The sequence below is a fragment of the Tamandua tetradactyla genome, chromosome 1 (assembly GCF_023851605.1).
Source record: "Tamandua tetradactyla isolate mTamTet1 chromosome 1, mTamTet1.pri, whole genome shotgun sequence".
Taxonomy (NCBI): Eukaryota; Metazoa; Chordata; class Mammalia; order Pilosa; family Myrmecophagidae; genus Tamandua; species Tamandua tetradactyla.
The window spans coordinates 169,923,244-169,942,567 of record NC_135327.1 but is presented as its reverse complement, the minus strand read 5'-3'; the positions used below and the strand labels follow the sequence as shown (position 1 = coordinate 169,942,567).

The 19,324-nt window shown below is 56.0% G+C and overlaps 1 protein-coding gene and 1 pseudogene across 7 annotated transcripts; one reads left to right on the top strand and one right to left on the bottom strand.

Annotated features, from left to right (window-relative positions):
• The first annotated feature begins 1,115 nt into the window (after positions 1 to 1,115).
• Positions 1,116 to 19,030, top strand: IMPDH1 (inosine monophosphate dehydrogenase 1). Of its 7 annotated transcripts, none has more exons than XM_077124754.1 (15): positions 1,116 to 1,234; positions 5,728 to 5,826; positions 7,995 to 8,043; positions 11,523 to 11,624; positions 11,769 to 11,843; positions 12,121 to 12,327; positions 12,478 to 12,565; positions 13,098 to 13,297; positions 13,985 to 14,075; positions 14,299 to 14,394; positions 15,653 to 15,796; positions 15,892 to 16,036; positions 16,672 to 16,815; positions 16,956 to 17,039; positions 18,287 to 19,030. In XM_077124754.1, exons 1-15 carry the CDS (start codon positions 1,119 to 1,121, stop codon positions 18,306 to 18,308), a joined length of 1,662 nt encoding a protein of 553 aa, XP_076980869.1. In that variant the 5' UTR covers positions 1,116 to 1,118; the 3' UTR covers positions 18,309 to 19,030. The 7 variants fall into 7 exon arrangements, with proteins under 7 accessions (XP_076980869.1, XP_076981299.1, XP_076981076.1 ...); XM_077124961.1 differs by lacking the exon at positions 1,116 to 1,234 and adding an exon at positions 1,783 to 1,983; XM_077124804.1 differs by lacking the exon at positions 1,116 to 1,234 and adding an exon at positions 1,783 to 1,983 and having other exon boundaries at positions 5,725 to 5,826.
• LOC143679466 (cyclic AMP-dependent transcription factor ATF-1 pseudogene) lies at positions 9,382 to 11,174 on the bottom strand (annotated as a pseudogene).
• Positions 19,031 to 19,324: the final 294 nt, after the last annotated feature.

Genomic DNA, 19,324 nt, shown 5'->3' with positions numbered 1-19,324 from the left:
TATAACATAGATATATAATAATATAAATATATAATGATCCAATGTATAATGTAATGCTATGCTATAACAAAAAACATTCGAAAGATAAGGACACAGACTCAGAGTTCTGACTTGGGTGATTAAAAAGAAATAAAGCCCAGAGTTGGACTTCCGCCCATCTGACTACAAGGCCTAGTCTTATTGGTTTTGATATCCTGCCTGCCCAGTTTGCTGTGTTGGCTCTTTTCTTGTACGGAGTGATTGTGTCATGAACACAGACCAGAAAAATGACTTTATCACTGTGTACAATTTAAATCATCCCATCTTTGCTTCTTTGAGATATCTGCAGGGATGCAATAATCTCGTTATACCAAATCTTGTACATAGTGGCATTCATGCTGACAGGATATTAGATGTGCTGGGGAGTCAGAAATTGTGTTTTTCTGATACTGTGTTTTAAGCTTGACTCTGTCGAGTGGGTGTGAACAGATTTAGGAAAAGATCCCAGATCTTACCGTTTGCATGAGTTCAATTTCCTTTGTGAAGTGTTTGCTGAAATGTGTGACCCATAACTCTCCTTCTTTATAATGCATCTCAACACTGCCCAATCATTCACTGTTCTTCAGATCGTCAGATTTTTTTTTTAAGTATATAGTTTAAGAATTGTCAGCTGTTTATTTTCTGTCTACTCTTTCTCCTCAAATAAATCGCTTGAGGGTTAGGACTCTGGCTTTTCCTCGCCACCTCTGCTAGATGTTCAATCATTATTGACAATGACAATAACTGCGGTGAAATAGGAAAAAGCGTCCTTTCTAGTCAGGCAATAAACAAGAGTGAGCACCTTACCGGTCCAGCCCCACATCGTGGATATGGAGTGCCCCAACGAGGCAAGACGAGGTGTTTATCCTTAAGGAGTCTGCGGCCTTGTCTTGTTCCTCCCTGAGGCAGTGGCAGGGAAGGGCTATTGGAAAATGCGTTTTCCTCCGGGTGAAGGTGGAATCTGTTGAGGGCCAGAGGGTAGGCGAAGGGAGACTGGATCATCTCCCCCACCCATCTTGCCCTAACGCGGAGGTGGGCGGCCGGCCCATAGGAGGCGCTCCAGGAGACCACGCCGTTAGGGGCAGAGGAACCTGCACAAGATGAGGCAGAGACCCAGGCTGAGGATCCCGGGACCGAAGAGAACCTCGGCCACTGGAGCCATTCTGCTCTTTTCCTCTTCTGGTTTTCAGCTGAGGGGGCCAGGAGAACCTGGAAGGTCCGGATGGCGGGGAAGGGCAGGGCTCCTTTCCAGTCCACCTTTGGGTGACATACAACCACCTCCACCTCCCCTCGCTGACTCCGGGATGGGAGTGGAGGGCTGAACCTGGGTAGCCGAGTAGAGAGGCGGGGAGGTGCGCGGTGCCAAAGGGTGAGCCAGGAAGACGCCCTGATCCCCCCCAGCGCCCAGGCTTCCCCGCCCGCAGCGATCAGGCCACGCCTCCACAACCACGCCCCCTTCCCGGGACCCGACTCAGCTGCGCTCACTCCGCAGCCCCGGCCCCGGGAGCCTCCAGGCGGAGAGGCTCCCCGCCCGCCCCGAGCCGCGGCCTCCGCATGGAGGGGCCGCTCCCATCGCCGCCCGGGTCGGGCTCAGGGTCGGGGTCGCTCCTGCCACCACTGCAGGGAGGCGGGGCCGCCGCCGTTCCGGAGCCCGGAGCCCGGCAACACTCGGGACACGAGACGGCGGCGCAACGGTACAGCGCGCGCCTGCTGCAGGCCGGCTACGAGCCGGGGAGGTGACGCCCAGGGCACCGTGCGGGGCGCATCTGGGGCGGGCGGCCCAGAGGGCGAGGTGGCCCGGGAACCGGGTGGCGCTGCGGGGGAGGGGAGAAGCAGGAGCCCCACACCCGTGCCCCGGTATCGCCTCAGCCTCTAACTTCCTGAAACGAGGTTCAGACGCCATGCCCCCTGCTTTGGTTGGGGATGCAGGAGGGCATATGCAAAGGGTTTGTGCTGCGTTTGCGGGTAGGCAAAGACGGAGTAAGTTGTAAAAGTCTTTCTAAAATCTTAGTTCTGAGTGGGACCTCGACTACACACCCGACGACACTCGGTCCAAGTAGCCACAACTCCTGGGGTTCAAGCAGTGCTCGTTGGAGTCCCTGTCCAACTTTGCTTTCTCCTCTTTAGCTGTTTCCTCCTAGGACTAGCTTCAGAATCTAACGGGCAGGTGTAGGTGTCCAGATGGATTGCCTCTGGGCTGGGTGAAGACACTGAACCCTCCTCACTCTTCACTGAGGTCTGAGGAGGCTACCAGTGCGGCTCACCTGAGGGTCTCTTCAAAGACTCTCCCCAGCTGGGGTCACTGGAGGAAGGGTGAGGGGTACTGAGCTGGGTCCCAGGGGGACTGGCTGCAAAGGAGATAGCGGCTAATCTCTGGATTGTATCGCAGTTTGAAATGCAATCCCACGGTCCTACCGGTGCAGAGGATTTGGACTTCTTTCTCTGTCCCATCTGGTGCTCAGTAGCTTGGGGAGGTGACCTGGCAGCTGGGTGGGGGTGGGGGAGGGTGGTCAGGGGAATTAGCCCTGCAGCTCTGCCCGGAGGTGGGGGGGGGGGGAGGGCTGACTGCTTATATAAGAACTTTGAACGGTTTAACGGGCGAAACCCGGCCCCACCTGCCCCTGTCGGGTGCCTCTCTAGTGTTGACTCAGGCTCAGGCAACCCCCTATCCTTCCTGCCATCCTAGAAATCCAGCTACTATGGCTCAGGGTGATAAGGAGGAGCCACTGGAGCTCAAAGAGCAGGCTGGGGTGCTTGGGGACTTGATGAAGGCAGTGCCTTGGTTAGAGGAGGCGTTGGAAAATTATCACTACAGTATTTGGGCCCAGCCACGTGAGCATCCCTCCTCTAGATTGTATCACTGCACCAAGGGGTCTTCCCAGCACCCCCACTTAGGCTTGGAAGAGCTTGTGCAAAACCTGAGCCCCAGCCTGGCATGTAATGCGATTCAAAACCTGCCAGCTGGACTTCTTATCTGCCTTCACCAGCCTGGAGCTACTGGAAGAAGACAGGGATCCATGAGAAATCCTGAGTTTGAGGCCTGTCGTATTGCTCCCTGGCTTGAACTAGGGCGAGCCATGTCCCCTGCCCCAGCTCAGCAATGCCAGTTTTATTATGTTTTCCTCCTCAGCCCTGCCCCAACTCTCCCCCCAAAAAAGTGTTTTGAAATTTCATTCCTTCAAACAGCCTTAGACCAAACAAAGACCTCGGGGCTCCCTGCCTGTACTTCCAAGCCCAGCTGGGCACTGTACTCCCGCAACCCCGGAGAGGGGTCCAGAAGGGGCTTAGGTCTGTTTTCCCGCCTTACTGCCCTAACAGCTGTTAGGTGGGGAGTCTCTGAGGATCAACAGCCCTTCCTTAGGCCGAGGCAGCCCTCTGGTTGCCTCGGTGTCTCCTCCCCATGGAGGAAGCAGCTGGGAAGATCAGGAAGAGAGTGGGGGTGGGGGTGGATTAACAGAGGCTGGAAAAGGATAGCCTAGCCCTGAGCCCAGCGGCTTAGAGTACTGAGGGGCCCCTAACATGAGTCAAAGCAGGAGGGGGGGGTGGGGTTGCAGGCTGGAGAGGAGCAGAGGGGTCTGTAGTCCCTAGGGAGGTAACCCTCCTCCCCACCCAACTCAGCCCCACGGCCTCTCCCCCTGGGTCTTAAAGTTCTAGGTTGAAGCAGATGTCACATTAAGGTCACCTGCAGCAGCAGAACTCAGCTGCTGGGCCTCAGCCCTGGTGGAACCCTACATAGTACTCTAGCCATACCTGACCTTCTTCTGGGTCTTAGACCATGGCAGAGCCAGTGTGCTGTGTGCTTGTAATTGCCATGACAGCCCTGTCTTTCTTTGGCCAAGAAGGTACCTAGGGCAGTTCCCCTGGCTGGCCTCACTGCTCTGGCTCCAGGTGGCTAGTGAGAGGTAGGTGTATGAGTGTTAAGGATCAGAGGTGCTTCCCAGACATCTCTGGCAAGCTGGCATCAGCCCCTACTCAGCATAAAGCCCAGCGAGCCCCACTCCCTCCCTTCCAAGGCCTGATGTCCCTTGGATAGAAAGAGAGGCTTGGGCTCCAACTGGCAGGCCTGTGGGTCTCTGTTGTTCCTAAGGTTAGAGTGAAGAGGACATCTGTGAGTCTTCTCTAGCCAGCCTCATCACCCCAGCTCTGTGGGAAACCTTTCTTTTCCTCTGCACACAGATGGATGGTCTGTGTTTTCCCTGTAGGGTCCCAGGGGTGTCACTAGGGTAGGCTGGGGATCCCAGAGAGCCTCAAGGCTTGGAGGCCAAGCCTCCCCTGGGCTGGGGCTGCCACCACACTGCTGGGAGGTAAACAAACTTGGCCTCCCGGGGCTGGGGAGGAAGGGAGGGGACTCTCAGGCAGCCACCATGCCAGGGAGAACTCTGTCCCTGCCTGCCTCATTCTCTTCAGCTCACCAAGAAAGTGAGCAGTGGGAGCCATGGAAGAACAAAGAGAGCAGGTTGTGGAGTTTGGGTGGAGGGGATTTGCTCTCTAGCTTCTAGCTGAGGAGTAGCATTAGCAGTTCTGGTCCCAAGAGGAAAGGTCTGCCCTCTGCCACTCCACCTGTCTCCAAATCAATCAATTTGCTTCCTAATCTTACTGTCCCCATGTAGAAATCCGGGTCTTGCTGGGCACACAGGGCCACCGAACTTTTGCTTTGGGAAATTTTCAGAAGTTTTCCAGCCTCTGTCCTAATTTGTATGCATACTTGTTTATCTAAGCCAGGTCTATAATCCTTCCCCATCTTTCCACCACACTCCACTCCCAAAGAAAAACAAACTTTCCTCACTGGGGCTCGGCCCCCTGGTATCTACACCACCTTCTGAGCTGGGACTAGGGCAGATGGCTGAAGCACTGGGCCAGGAGGCTGAAGCAGGAGCCTGAATTGTAGGTTTTGTATCAGTAAACAGGGGACACCTAGTAAGTGGCGGTTAATAGATTGTGGAGTAAATGTGGTCACTTAATGAAAAATATTTTGTAAACTCCAGAGGATTCCAAGGCCAGCGAGTGGTACTGTTCAGAATGCCCCACCCCTAGGGCTGATGTGGAGGGAAGCCGGCTGCACTGCCCCAAGGTCCAACCTCTAACTCCAGTGTGTTGGAGAGCTGTGAGCCTGGACCAGTTCCTCGGGACTCTGGTCCCTGATCAGAGCCCAGAAATTAGTGTTGGGTAAAGGCAAAACCTCGTAAGAGGTATCCCTGGGTGCTGGGAATAGGGTAAGGGGAAATTCAGGCCGGCAGGGGCTCGGTGGCTAGGGTGACCCGGGCCCTAGGGGGCGAACGTGGGGCGCGCTGCGGGGTGGACTTAGAGGGCGGGATGGGGAGCGCCAGGGGGTCCACGTCCCGCTCTGGCTCAGCCCTCTTTCCCCGCCTGACCCACTCGCCCTCTCTTCCTCCCGGGCCCGCGTGGGGTCCTAGTGGCTGCGCAGCGGGCGCGGGTGTGCGAGCGGCAGCGGCGGGGCTAGGCTTCGCGGGGCCCTTTGTGCCGCGAGGGGCGGAGGCAGCGGCTGCCCGGGGGAGGGGCGGGAGGGGAGGGCGGTGCCCCGGGTCCGCCCCGCCGCTGCCGCAGCCCCCGCCCCCGGCCGGCCGGGCCCGCGGCGGCAGCGTGGCCGCGGCGCGGCGTCAGCAGCAGCACAGCAGCAGCAGCAGCAGGAGCAGGAGCAGCCGGCAGCCCGCGCGGATGTTTATGTCGGGTGGCGGTGTCTCCCAGCAGCATGGCGGACTACCTGATTAGCGGCGGCACCGGCTACGTGCCTGAGGATGGGCTCACCGCGCAGCAGCTCTTCGCCAATGCCGACGGCCTCACTTATAAGTAAGCGCGGCGGGGCTCGGCCCCCCCACTCGGTGCGCGCACGGAGGCGCCGCGATCCCCCGGCCTGGCCCCTGCACGTGCACGGCTGCCCCCTCGGTGACGCTGGTCTTCCCCGGCCCGACTCGAGTGACTTGGGCGTGAGGGGGGCTGGGCAGGGGGAGGAAGGGCGGCCCACGCCGAGCGCATAGGGACGTGGCACAGTGACATAGCGGCCCTCGGTGCCATGCCCCGTTCCCGGCCAGATCCGGGTCCGCCCTGCCCCCTTTCTCCTCCTCATGGGCATCTTGGCCGCGTGGAGGGGCCTACAGGCGTGTGGGGCCGTGAGATGTGGGAGTTATGAGGAGACTTTTCCTAAACCTGCGTCCGGGGTGCCCTCGCCCTCCTGGCGTCACCACGAGAGCAGAGGGGGCCCGAGAGTCCGACTTGAGGTAAACTGCTTGGGTGTTGCCCTCAGAAGAGGCCCACCTAGACGACTGGGATGGCTCCCTCGTTTTTCTAGCCCTCCTTCCACCTGTGCTTCTGCCTGCCCACAGGTTGGCACGTATGCCCCCTTGAGTATGAGTATTGTATGGCTTTCAACCCCCAAGCCCACCCGGCATGGGATTTTGGAGGAGGATGGAGAGCTGCCCCTTTGCCTATGGCTGAGTTTGCCTTTTTCCTGGGCCCTAGGCCAGTTGTCCTGCCCGCTGCAGGCCTGGCACCAACCCTGCCTCCTGCCCGCAGGAGGGTGTCCCTGCCAGGAAGGAACATCTGAGCCTGGGACTGGGGCAGAGTAGGGACTCTGGCCAGCCAAAAGCTTCCCTGCCCGGCCCCTGCCTTTGCCTGTAAGCACTCCTGCTTGGTTGGCAGTTTCCTCTGACACCAGGATACTAGTCACTCCTGAGGAGTGTCTCCTCCTGCTTGCCCATAGCTGGGGTGCCGGCCAGGTGAGGGGCGTATATAGCACCTGGAAAATGAGAGGCCGGGACTCCAGCATTTCTCCTCTGAGCTCTAAGTGAGGTAGAGACCTCGCTGTAGAGAAGAAGGGCTGGCCAGGGACAGGGCGAATTAAAATTCCTTGTTTCTTTGGTGCTGTTTGGCGATGGGGGAGGGTATATCTTCGGTATCTTTTTCATCAGCGTCTCCTAGGCAAACTCCTAGGGCAGATCAAAGAGTCCACCCCTCCCGCATGCCCTGCAGCTCATTCCTGAGGGGCACCCCTTCCCCCTACCCCCATGCACTTCCACCCTGAGGTGCAGGACATGGCGAGGTACACTTCACGCCCGGCTTGTCTTTATCTTCCAGCACTGGGTGCCGGCTGCTTTGTTTAGCCCTGTTGGGAGAGCTCCTGCACTGTGGGGCATTTGCTTTTAGGTGTGTCTGTCAAGGCCTGCTGTGACTTCAGGCAGGGTACATTTCAGAATGATACTGTGTCATGACATACTTGTGCAACATGGCACTCCCCTCCTGGGGTTCACTGGAACCATCCTTCCCCACCCCTACTCCCTCCCCCACTCCTCCAGTTGGCAGCTGTCTTGCCTTGGCTGGGCCCCAGTGTCTTAGTCCTAACTTGTAAGGCTTCCTTCCTCCTTTTTCCTATCCCAGGCCTGGCCTGTTGGTTGCTCCAGTCCAACTCATTTACCGAGGGCCTGCTCTGTGTCCAAATACACCTGGAACTCAGCCCCCTTGGGTTCCTCTGTGCTATTCGGAACCCTGTGAGCCGGCAGCCCCAGCACTTGGGTGTGTCGCTTGTCCTGTGCTCTGCTGCGTTCATGCTATGTTGCACTACACAGCTGTTCACAGGTGCATCCCCTGTGTTTACTTATTGTCTACCCCTGTAAGATGGGGAAGTTTCCAAGGGCAGGCCTTGTATCTACTATGTGTGGCGAAGTAGGATCCTCTGTCCCGGGACAAAGTCTGAGCCCTGGAGGCAGTGGGTATTTGAGGCCCACTGCCTTGGTGGGCTCCCCAGGTCCGCAGACTTTCTGTTGTTTTTGGCAACAAGACGCTGATGGGAAGAACGAGAGGGTGCAGCCCCACTGGGGCAGCAGGAATCAGAGGGCTCCAGCCTCTGCCCCTCTGGCCTTCTCTTTGCCCCCGTACTGCCTCCTCTGGCATGGAGGAAAGAAATCCTCATTCTTTCGGGTGCCCCTCCCCATTCAGTAACCCTCACTGTTGTGTCTTCACAGTGACTTCCTGATCCTCCCGGGATTCATAGACTTCATAGCAGACGAGGTGGTGAGTGGCTCTTCGCTTTGGAAAGGGTGGGGAGAGGGCTGTGTATGTTTGGAAGCAGCTGGCTTCTGGCTCAAGGGCAGGGTATGGGAGAGACTTTTCCTGGGAGAGGGTTTTATATAGCCTTTATTGCTGCCTGGGAACTGGCACAGTGTGATGGGAGGGGCCTGGTGGAGCAGAGGCAGCAGTGGGCGGACACGGGGCTCTCGAGTGGTGGGACAGCACAGGGTGGGAGAGCCTGCATCACTGATGGTTCGAAAGGCCCCAGGGACCCGGTGGGCTTGGGTGTGGCTGCCTCATCACAGTAGACCAGAAGGGTTGGATTTTGTCTGAAATGCTGAACAAGGATGTGATAGAAGCCATTAACATTACAGAGACTTTGAATCGGGTGGACGGCCCTGTTCACTGAACCACAATGTACAGAAACTAGCAGAAAGGTTTGAAGGAGTTAAGTGTGGGCTATAGTTAAGGACACAGCACCTTGCTTTACAGGAGGGGGTTAGCTGTGAGCTAAAGAAATGAACAGTTTCCTTTCTGCAGTTAGCATGTGAAAACTCACAGAAGCCAAGGGCATGGTGCCGACAGGTGTAATTCAAGAAAAATTAGGTTATCTCATAATGATTACATAAACATTTTTAAAAAAGCCTGATTTCTTTTTCATTGCTATTATCATTGAATTTTATTCTGCTTTGGTTCTCATAAGGGCCAGAGGGTCTGAGTGTGTCTCCATCTCCTCTCTGTTGGGGAAGCTCACATCTGGCCATGTGTAGCTGGTGCTGACACAGGCAGATTTTTTTTTTATACCAAATTTGAATTTTATTTGCCAGTTTTGGATTACTGACAACTGTTATTTAGAAAATTCAGTTTGTTGAAAGTTTACTTCCTGTTTCTTGATGTTTAATTTTTAAAGCTTCCAGTTGTGATGGTAGCATCCTTGAGGTCATTTCCACCTTTATCCTCTGTCACCAGATCTCTTGCATGAGATACTTATCTCTGAGTTGCAAAAGCCTAAACAAAAGCTTCAGTTTTTACCTTTCAATTTATAAAACTCCATTAAAAAAATCCATTTAACTTCTAGGGAAGTCTGCAAAAATGTTTCCTAAGAATCGAACACTTTTATGGGAATAAAGATCCTTCAAAGTTTTTTTAACTCTTCTATTAAAGTATATATATATTTTCAGTTGTAGAACATATTGCAGAATTTGGCACGGGTCACAGTTCCACAGTTTTAGGTTTTTACTTCTAGCCGCTCTAAGATACTGGAGACTAAGAGATATCAATTGAATGATTCAGCAATCATACTCATTTGTTAAATTCTATCTTCTCTGTATAACTCCACCATTACATTTGATCTTTCTCTCCTCTCTTTAGTAAAGTATTATTTTGATTTTCCAGAACTGCAACTCAATTTTCCAGGCATTTCACGTATTCTTCTTACTGCGACATTCTCAAGCAGCCTCTCGTTTTTCATTAGCCTTATTTCTCTCTTCAACTAGGGGTCATCATCTGTCTGAGATGTAAGATTCACAGGCAATGTCATTACCAGTTTGTGGCCCTGAAATAGCAGTGGGTGTGGTATGGATCTGATGTGTCTGCATGTCTCTTGATGTAGTTTATACGACTGTCTGGTTGCTGGGCACAAGTATTTGCTGTCCACCAGAGGTCTGTGTATACTGGAGAGTTGCACCTTGCTGAGTCCTGCCTGAATTTGTCATGGTTAATGTCTGAAATCCCTGTACTCCATCTGTGCCTGGACTGGCCAGCTTAAGGCTCCATTTGGGGCAATGGCAATGTTCTATTCTGATATGGAGGAGTTAGAACAGACATAAAAGTGACAGTAGAGACTCCAAGGTTTTCTCTGTCTCCTTTTATGCCCCGTATATCTTCAGAATATAGGTCTCAGAATTTTTAAGATGGGTGCCATACTAGAATCCCATTGGTTTTCTGTGAAGAACCTGTGCTGTCAGATGAGCCCTGAGACTCCTTACTTTCTGATAAGGGTGATGCTCTTTGCACATGTGGTGGGTGAATTACAGAAACTGAGCTGTCCGGATGACCCCCTGAACCTGTACTTGTTCTCCAGGAAGAGGTACCGTTGTCACTGGTACAGAGTTGCTTAGTGACCTCTGTTGAGGAACACAAGAAATCTGAGCTCCCCGAACTGCTGAACTTGGTTGGGGTGCTGTCTCTGAAGAGTTACTCTTGTGGGTAGCTTCCATAGTCAACTGTGACTTAGGCAGATTTTTAGAGGCAAATTCAGGTTATTCTGGATGGTTCTCTCATGACAGTAACCAAGAAGCCTTTTTGGCCCAGCTGCTGAGTTCAACAGGGTTTACTGAGCACCCTGGCCTTGTGATAGACCCTGGGCTGGGTGATAGGAAGAGAGGGGGAAACACCTCCCTGCCTGGCCATTGAGGTCTCCTTGTCCTGTGGTCCTCTTTCAGCCAGGCTGTGGCTCCTCTCCTATGGGATGAAAGGAAAGGAGGAGGTGGAATCTTCTAGATTCTGGGGATAGGGTTCTGAAGCATGGTCTGGGAGTGGACTTCAGGGGCCTGTGAATTTCCAAAAATTATATTCCAGAATCCATGTCTGGCAGTTTGCAGGGATAGACTCTATAGCTAATTTCGCTGACTCTCAGAGATATCTATGGGCTGGCTTTACATGCCCTTCATAGGCAGATGATTCCCCAATTTATATTTGTAGTCCTGACCTCTCCCTTGAGCTTCAGACCCTTTTTCAACTACTTTCCTGCATATCTAACAGGCTCTTACATCTTATAGGGCTTTTTCCTTTCCCACTCATCCCTGTCATCTCCTACTAGACCTGTATAGCTGCTCCGAGTGGTCTCCCTTCCTCAGCCCTTGTATCTTTGAATCTGTCCATTCTTCATGTAGGAGCCCAAGTGCCTTTTAAAACATAAATCAGATCAAGTCTCTCTTCTGCCTAAGAACTTCCCAAGGCCTCTCATCTCAGAATAGAATCTAAGCTCCTCTCCGTGGCCTCCAAGGCCATACAGCTTTGTCCCTTGCCTGCCTCTCACCCCTCCTCAGGTCCTGCCTCTTTCCCTTTGCTTGACTCCACTGGTCACCTCTACTCTCTTAAATGCACCATGGTTTTTCCCACCTTAGTGCCATGGTGTGCACGGCTTCCTCTGCCCAGAGCGCAGTCCCTCAGGTCTTCATTCTATTGGCTCCCACTTGTCACCTCCCAGAGAGTGGCTCACCTCCTGCCAGTGGTCACTTGGCCTTGGTTGTTTTCCTCTTTGTAGCTTTTATCTTGATCATCTTGTATATGTATTTCATGTTGCCATTTTTCTCTACAGTTAGAATGTGAGCACCATTGTAGATGGCAGGGGCCACATCTGCCTTGTTTGCTGCTCTATTCTCAGGGGCTAGCCTGCTACTGATACATGTAGGAGCCTGGTAAATGTTTGTTGAGTGAATAACAAAAGCCTTCATATAGACAATCCTATACCTCCCCAGGACCTGACTTCAGCCCTGACTCGGAAGATCACTCTGAAGACGCCGCTGATCTCCTCACCCATGGACACTGTGACAGAGGCTGACATGGCTATCGCAATGGCTGTGAGTCTGGTGCCTGGATGGAGGCCCCAGGGCCAGGGGCCAGGGTCAGGGTTGGCGGAGTGAAGGGGAAGGCAGGGGTAAGATGGGCTGGGCGGTGTGGAGGGCTGCATCTCTGGCTCTGACCACACTTCCCTTCCACCCCAGCTGATGGGAGGTATTGGTTTCATTCACCACAACTGCACCCCAGAGTTCCAGGCCAATGAGGTGCGGAAGGTCAAGGTAAGTACCAGGCCCTGTCCCCCAAAGGAAGGTGCCATCTGGTAGTCCCCACCACACAGACCATCCCACCTTCCCTTGCCAGTCCTGTAGGCTGGTGCACTCCATGGCTGATCTCTGTGGGGTCCTGGTTGTCCTTCCCTTGTGGGCACATGGTTGAACCTTATTCGACCCTTTGGCCACTTACCCCACTCATCCCTGACTCTTCTGCCATGGGAGCCAGCCACATACTACCTCCAGCTTCCTTCCAGCCTCTCCCTTCCCCTGTCTTTGCCCACAGAAGTTCGAACAGGGCTTCATCACGGACCCCGTGGTCCTGAGCCCCTCGCACACCGTGGGCGACGTGCTGGAGGCGAAGATCCGACACGGCTTTTCTGGCATCCCCGTCACCGAGACGGGCACCATGGGCAGCAAGCTGGTGGGCATCGTGACCTCCCGAGACATCGACTTCCTCGCGGAGAAGGACCACACCACCCTCCTCAGCGAGGTGCCTGAGGGGCTGGGAGTGGGTGGCCAGGGTGCACGGAGAAACCTGCGCCCCGGGGCCTCGGCTGGTGCCTGTGACCAGGGACCAGAGGGAGGCCTGGCTCCCTTCTCTCACCTGCCAACCTGCAGGCAAATGTTCCTGGCCCCACAGGTGATGACAGTGCGGAACGAGCTGGTGGTGGCTCCAGCCGGCGTGACGTTGAAAGAGGCAAATGAGATCCTGCAGCGCAGCAAGAAAGGTACTGGGGAAGTCTTGTAGTCAATGTTTATTTGACACTGAACTGTTTTTACGCTGCTCGTTGGGTTCCTGTGGGACACACCGGGAAATGCTTCCCTGGTCCACGCTGGAAAGTTCTTTCAGGGCGGAGCTGGTCAGGGCCTATGTCTTCCCCTGCAGGGCAGCCTCACCTTTGTTCCCTGGCTAGGGATATTCGGACCCCTGTGGCCCGAGGCCCAGCAGGTGAAAGGAGGCTGCAGGGCAGGAAGAGCTCCTGGAGCCCTGTGGTCTGGGAGGCCTCTGTGCTTCCTGTAGGTCGGGTTCCTTAGAACACTTTCTGGGCGGGTGCTGTCACCTAGTGGTGGGTTTGGGTACTTCTGAGGAATTACTGGCACGAGGTTGACCTTCATTGACCCACTGACCCCTCATCTCACTGAGGGCCATTTCATCCTCTGGACACCCCCATGCCCCAAACAAACAACACCCGCCTGCTTCCCTGAGGTTCAGAGGCAGAGGATGTGGCTCTGTCATCTCACCTCTGCGCTCCCCATCAGGGAAGTTGCCTATTGTCAATGACCGTGATGAGCTGGTGGCCATCATTGCCCGCACGGACCTGAAGAAGAACCGGGACTACCCCCTGGCCTCCAAGGATGCCCACAAGCAGCTGCTGTGTGGGGCGGCCGTCGGCACCCGTGAGGATGACAAATATCGTCTGGACCTGCTCACCCAGGCGGGTGCTGACGTCATCGTGCTGGTAGGGGCAGCACCTGCAGAGAGCCAGCGCGGGGGAGTGTGGGTGGGCAGGCGAGGGCCTGGGGGGATCTCAGGAAGACCCGCACTTGCCTCTGGTTACTCCCGTGACCCTTGGCTGCCCTTCCTCTCTGCTTCTGAGAGGTGTCTCTGCTTCCCTGGTGTCGGAATTTGAAGGGTCCCCAGCACCCTTGACAACCCAGAACCAACAGCGGTCCTTCAGAGGGCCTACCCCAGGCTTGGGAGTTGACAGTGATAATCGTAGCTCATTTCCATCGAGAGCCTACCATTTGCCAGGCACTACACTGAAGACTTCGCGTGCATTCACTCATTGAGTCCTCGCAGCAGCTGCTTGAGAGATTCAGTTTGTCATTCCCTCTTGTCAGATAAAAGAAGCCGAGGCCCTAAGAGGCTAAGTAATGTCCTTTGGCTGGTGAGTTGGTGGAACCAGCATCTGACCCCAGGCAGTAGCTCCTTGCTGTCCTTTAGTGAGGCTTAACATTTTTGGGAAAAGTAGGCTCCTTAGCAAATCAGCTGAAAGCTGGAAAACAAGAGAGCGTTCTCATTACCTTTTTCACATCTCAGGGATCCATCCACTAAAGGGCCCTCCCCCTCCCCGGGTGAGGTTCCTTGGCCGTCTCCGCCTAAGGAGCTGCTTAGGCCGTCTCCGCTGCTGCCCCTCTTCCCGCAGGACTCCTCCCAAGGGAACTCGGTGTACCAGATAGGCATGGTGCACTACATCAAGCAGAAGTACCCCTACCTCCAGGTGATTGGTGGGAATGGTGAGTCTGGGGCCCCCTCTCAACCCCCCTGCCTTTGTTCCCTCACCGTGTAACCCTTCTCTGGTCCTTCAGCATCCCCAGAAGCTGGCTTTGCTCCTGGCATGGGGGCAGAGGGCTGGATGGGCTTGGCTCGCTGGAGGGGGTCCTAAGCTGGGGTCCCAGGAAGCCCCTGGGCAGGGCAGGGGCATCCTACTCACATTGTCCCTCTGTCTCCCACCTACAGTGGTGACAGCAGCTCAGGCCAAGAACCTGATTGACGCTGGGGTGGATGGGCTGCGTGTGGGGATGGGCTGCGGCTCCATCTGCATCACCCAAGAAGGTAGGTTTCGATAGGGCCGAGGGATTGCCTGTTGGCACACCCCCCACTGGCTCCACCACTGGTCTGGGGCCTCCTCCTTGCTCCACGAATGCATATCGGGTGCTCTCTCTGCCAGGTCCCTTCCCAGGTGACCCCGGCTGAGACTCTGCCCTTTAAGGCCCATAAACTGAGGGGAGGCAGATGTAAGCAGATGAGGGTACTGTGAATTTTAGGTGTGAACCATCCTGCTTCTCAGATGCTAGTCAAGGAGGGCCAGTTTGGAAGTTCAAGGCAGGTTTGACTTCTTTTCCAAGGTTCCCACTGGAAGCCAGCTGTGGTTTTGGATGAAGTTAGTGCTAAGGCAGACACTAAAGACATGGAGACAGCACGTCTCTGAATATATAAAGATAGTACACCACCCGTGTCACGTGGTGGGGGGTGTTCCCATCACTGGGTTGAGACATCTGGAGGCAGGGGTCTGGCTCACGGGCCTGGCTGCTTAGGGGTCTGGCGTCTCTGGTGACGGTCACTTTTCTAGGACCCTGAGTGACCCATTTCTTCTTTTCTTCCCAAAACATCTCCCCCTTTTGGTGTTCAGGGCCTCTGCTTGTAAGTGTTTCTCCTTTCCCCTTAGCTGACCACTGAGGTGAAACATGGGTCCTTACCCAGCAAAGATTTACTGAGCACCTACTAGGTACCAGGCCCTGTTCTAAGCCTTGGGATACAGTAGGGACAAAGATAAAAAGTACAGAGAAGGTGCCTTCTCTGGCATGTCCAGCCTTACATCCATCTGTAGATAAAGGCTGGTTCCTTGGATTTTCCACTTTAAACCTAGTAGTTAAAGACCTTAAACAATCAAACTTAAAGAAATGCAAAGATTTTAGGAAAACCAGTATCCTTAAGGGGACCATGAGTACTTAATCCTAATAGTTTTTGCAGGTGACAGCCTCAAAGAGGGATCTGTGCAGCCAGAGCAGGTGAGGCAAGTTGTGACGTTACTGGGGGTGGCTGCCCTCTGAAGGCCCCAGTTGTTCCCCACCCCCGTCGGAATCTCTTGTAGTGCTGGAACGGATGGGGTGGCCAGGCCCCGGGAGTGACATTCACCTTGGTGACATTTGCCAGCCCCTCTCTCATGCCTCAGAAACAGCCCTGTCCCTTTCCCCCAGAATGGAGGTAGGGCACGAGGAGAGGGGCTGCCCTGAGCCCCCGGCCTCCCTCTCACCCGACTGGCCCCAGCGCTGCCATGGACGCATCTCTGTTTTGCCTTCTGCCCCCACAGTGATGGCCTGTGGCCGGCCCCAGGGCACCGCTGTGTACAAGGTGGCTGAGTACGCCCGGCGCTTCGGCGTGCCTGTCATAGCCGATGGTGGCATCCAGACCGTGGGCCACGTGGTCAAGGCCCTGGCTCTCGGAGCCTCCACAGGTGAGAGGGATGGTGGGCGCGGGGCAGGGCCAGCCGGGAGGGGTGCTGGGAGCGGGGCGGGGGCCGAGGCGCTGAGCCGTCCACCACTGCTGCAGTGATGATGGGCTCCCTGCTCGCCGCCACCACGGAGGCCCCCGGCGAGTACTTCTTCTCAGATGGGGTGAGGCTCAAGAAGTACCGGGGCATGGGCTCGTTGGATGCCATGGAGAAGAGCAGCAGCAGCCAGAAGCGATACTTCAGGTGCCCTGCCCCTCAACCCCTGTCCCAGATAAGCCCCCCCGCCTCCTCAGGGCCCACAGGACCCAATGTGGTGCCCAGTCCCCGTTTATAGACCTGGAAACGGTGGCACCAGGCATCAGTGACAGACCTGTGCCTCCTGGTTCAGAATCTGTGCTTTTTTTTTTTTAATTTAAATATTTGTTTATTTCAAGTGAAAGGAGGAAAAGCAATCCTCCAAATTGCCCCGATTCTTCTGGTCCAGAAACTTAAAAAAACAGCTTAGAAATGAGACCTAAGCGGTCCATAGTGTCTCCAATCCCCATTTCTTCTGTGACTGGTTTCTCAGGTTTTTAAACTTCTTCCTATGTTTCTTCCCCCCGCCTTATTGTACATTTTCTCTCTCTGCTCTTCTTTTCCCCTCTGAGCCCCAGCCTCCCAGTTACAAGCAGCCCTAATTGTATGTATCATCTTTCTCTTTCTGTCTCATTCACTGTCCAAATCAGAGCTTTTCAGGAACCCAAGAATGCTTGCGTCTCATGCCTCTTTAACAGCCCAGCGAGGGGCTGGCTGCTTTGGGAATCTCTCTGGGTGGTGTCTTCTCCGGTGGGGTGCGGTCTCCTAAGCTACTTGGCTCAGTTTTCTCGTCCTCCATGCAGCGAGGGGGATAAGGTGAAGATCGCACAGGGCGTTTCGGGCTCCATCCAGGACAAAGGCTCCATTCAGAAGTTCGTGCCCTACCTCATAGCAGGTATCCAGCATGGCTGCCAGGATATTGGTGCCCGTAGCCTGTCCGTCCTGCGGTGAGTGCTGCCCGGGGAGGGGCAGCAGGTGGAGATGGAGAGGGGAATCTGCCTGGGAGGCTTCTGGAGGCATCTTCCTTCCTGGCTTCCTTCTTCGCTGCCCTCGGTGCCCCTGACCTCTCCACCCACCTGCCTGCCAGGTCCATGATGTACTCAGGAGAGCTCAAGTTTGAGAAGCGGACCATGTCGGCTCAGATCGAGGGTGGCGTCCACAGCCTGCACTCGTAAGTGCAGTGGCCTCCTTGCCCCAGATGCCTGGGACTGGGTGGGGCACTTGGGGCTGTGGTTCAGAGGCTGAGCTGAGGTCCCAGGGGGACCCCCTGGATCATCTCCACCAGGGACGGATGCTGCCGCCGGGTGACCCCCATCGCCTTCTCCTCCAGGGCCCAGCCTACCCTTGCACCCTGTCCTGTGGCCCCCGTGCGAGCAGGCCCCTCCCCTCCCCTTGTGCACCTCCCCCGAAAAAGGCATGGGAAGTGTGGCAGCCAGGCCCACCTGGGCTCCCAGGCCCTTGCTTGCTCAGAAGCTTGGTGGCTGGTGGCAGGGGGCTGGTGGTGGCCGCAGGCAGGCAGGCGGACAGAGGCTGGGGGCGTGAGCCCTCCTGGGGGGAAGAAGGGCAGAGAGACAGATGCCGGGCCAGCGCAGAGGTGGCCGTGGGCGGGGGCAGTGTTAGTTGGCAGCAGTAGTCAGGGGCATGTGGCCCCACCCTAGCAGAGGGCCTGTCTCCCCAGGCGTAGGCGTCCATCTAACCTGTGTCTCTTTCTGCCCCACCCTCCCATAGCTATACCTTTCTGCCGTGTAAGTAACCGCGCTGCCCGGGCCAGTGTAGAGTAGAGCAGGGGCAATCTGGGTGGGACCTGGGCTGGGGGTGGTGGGCGCTGGACAGGGGGCGGCCCTGGGGTATGATCCTGGGGTGTGGAGACTGGCATTGGGCTCTCCCAGACCCCCACCACCAGCACCTTGGTGGGGGGACACCAGCAGTATCCCCTTATCCAGTGGAAACATGGATTCCGTTTTGGGGTACGGAGACGTGCTTGTGACTACAGGCCTGAGGCTGCTCTGTCTTGGTTGGACCCACTGACCACAGGGGCCTAGGCAGCTGAGCGTGCAGGCCGGGGCGGACACACAAGGCAGCGAGGTTCGGCTCTTGGTCTGAGCTTGCTGGGTGAGGATGAGCCGTGCCTGCCTGAGCCATCTCCACCTGGGCCCTGGGCAGTCTGCTCAGACGAGGCAGGGGCTGCGAGGAGCATGGATCTCTTTGAACCTGACCTGTCTCCTCAGGGGAAGAACAGGCCCTGCTCTCTGCTCTCCCCCGGGCCTGTTCTGGCTGAGAGGGGCTTCTGCAGCTCCCTGCCCTCTCCCACATCTGGGGGCCAGCTGTAGCAGCCCTGGGCCCTGGGCATGGGCATTTGGGAAGGAGTCAGGGTCCACGCACTCACTCTCCAGTCCCTCTCTTGTTTTCTCCCCACAGTTACGAGAAGCGGCTGTACTGAAGATGGTGGTGGAGGCCGAGGAGGTGGAGGGGGCTTGCCCCAGGGGCCCCCCTTGGGCATAGCCTCCCTTTATAACTGAGCAGTCCACAGATTTGCACTACGGTTCCCGGCTCCTTTCCAGGGAGAGAAGAGGGGAGGCCCTGAGGGGTCTGTAGCCTCTCCCTGGGCATACCCCACAGAGTCGAGCCACTCCCTGGGCCAGGCTACCCTGGGAGTGCCCCCCTAGGCTCCCCCTTCTTCAGCCCCCTGGGCCCAGCCAGTCCAGGCTCTCAGGCTTTGTGCCTGCCTCAGGTCTTTCTCGCTGCAGCCTGCTCCGGCCCGGCTCCCACCCCTGGAGCAGCTGGCCCCTCCTGGCTTCTTCTGTAGGGCACCTCCCTCTGCCTCCCCCAGGAAATGGTGCTCTCCTTTCCCAGGCTGCTGCCCCCTTAGCCAAGTGGCACTTCTGGGCTCCTGACCCAGGCCAAGGGGAGGTCTCTGCCCTTCCCGCCAGCCCCCAGGCCACCCTTGGGCCCTGATCCTCAGGCCACTACCCCTGGCCCTGGGCAGGAGGCTGCCCCTGACCATGGCCACCTGCCCATCATTCCTGCCCCACCCCCGGGTGTGCCATTCCTGCCCTCTCCTCTCAGCTGCAGTTGAAGGCTTTAACTTTGCACACTTTGGGGTCAGTTGTGTGGTTGTATATTAAGTAACCCGAATAAATCAGACAGGTCTCAATGCCTCAACTCTCCTGTGTCTGGCCCTTGTCCACTTGGGTGATAGACCCCACCTTGGTGGTGAGCTAGAGGTCCAGGCCCCATCAGAGCTGGGCTGGAGAAGGCACCAGGCCCCGCCACCTCAGGAAGGTAATGAAGTCATCGTGGTTCTCATGGAGGTGCTGGTGTGGGTGGGCTGGCTGGCAGCCCTTGCAGGCAGGCAGTATCACAGAGGGGGGTCACCATGGCCGTAGAAGACCAGGATGGGAGGCCTTACGAGCAGTTGCCAGAAAGCACCCACTGCAGCCAGGTAATGTTGAATGG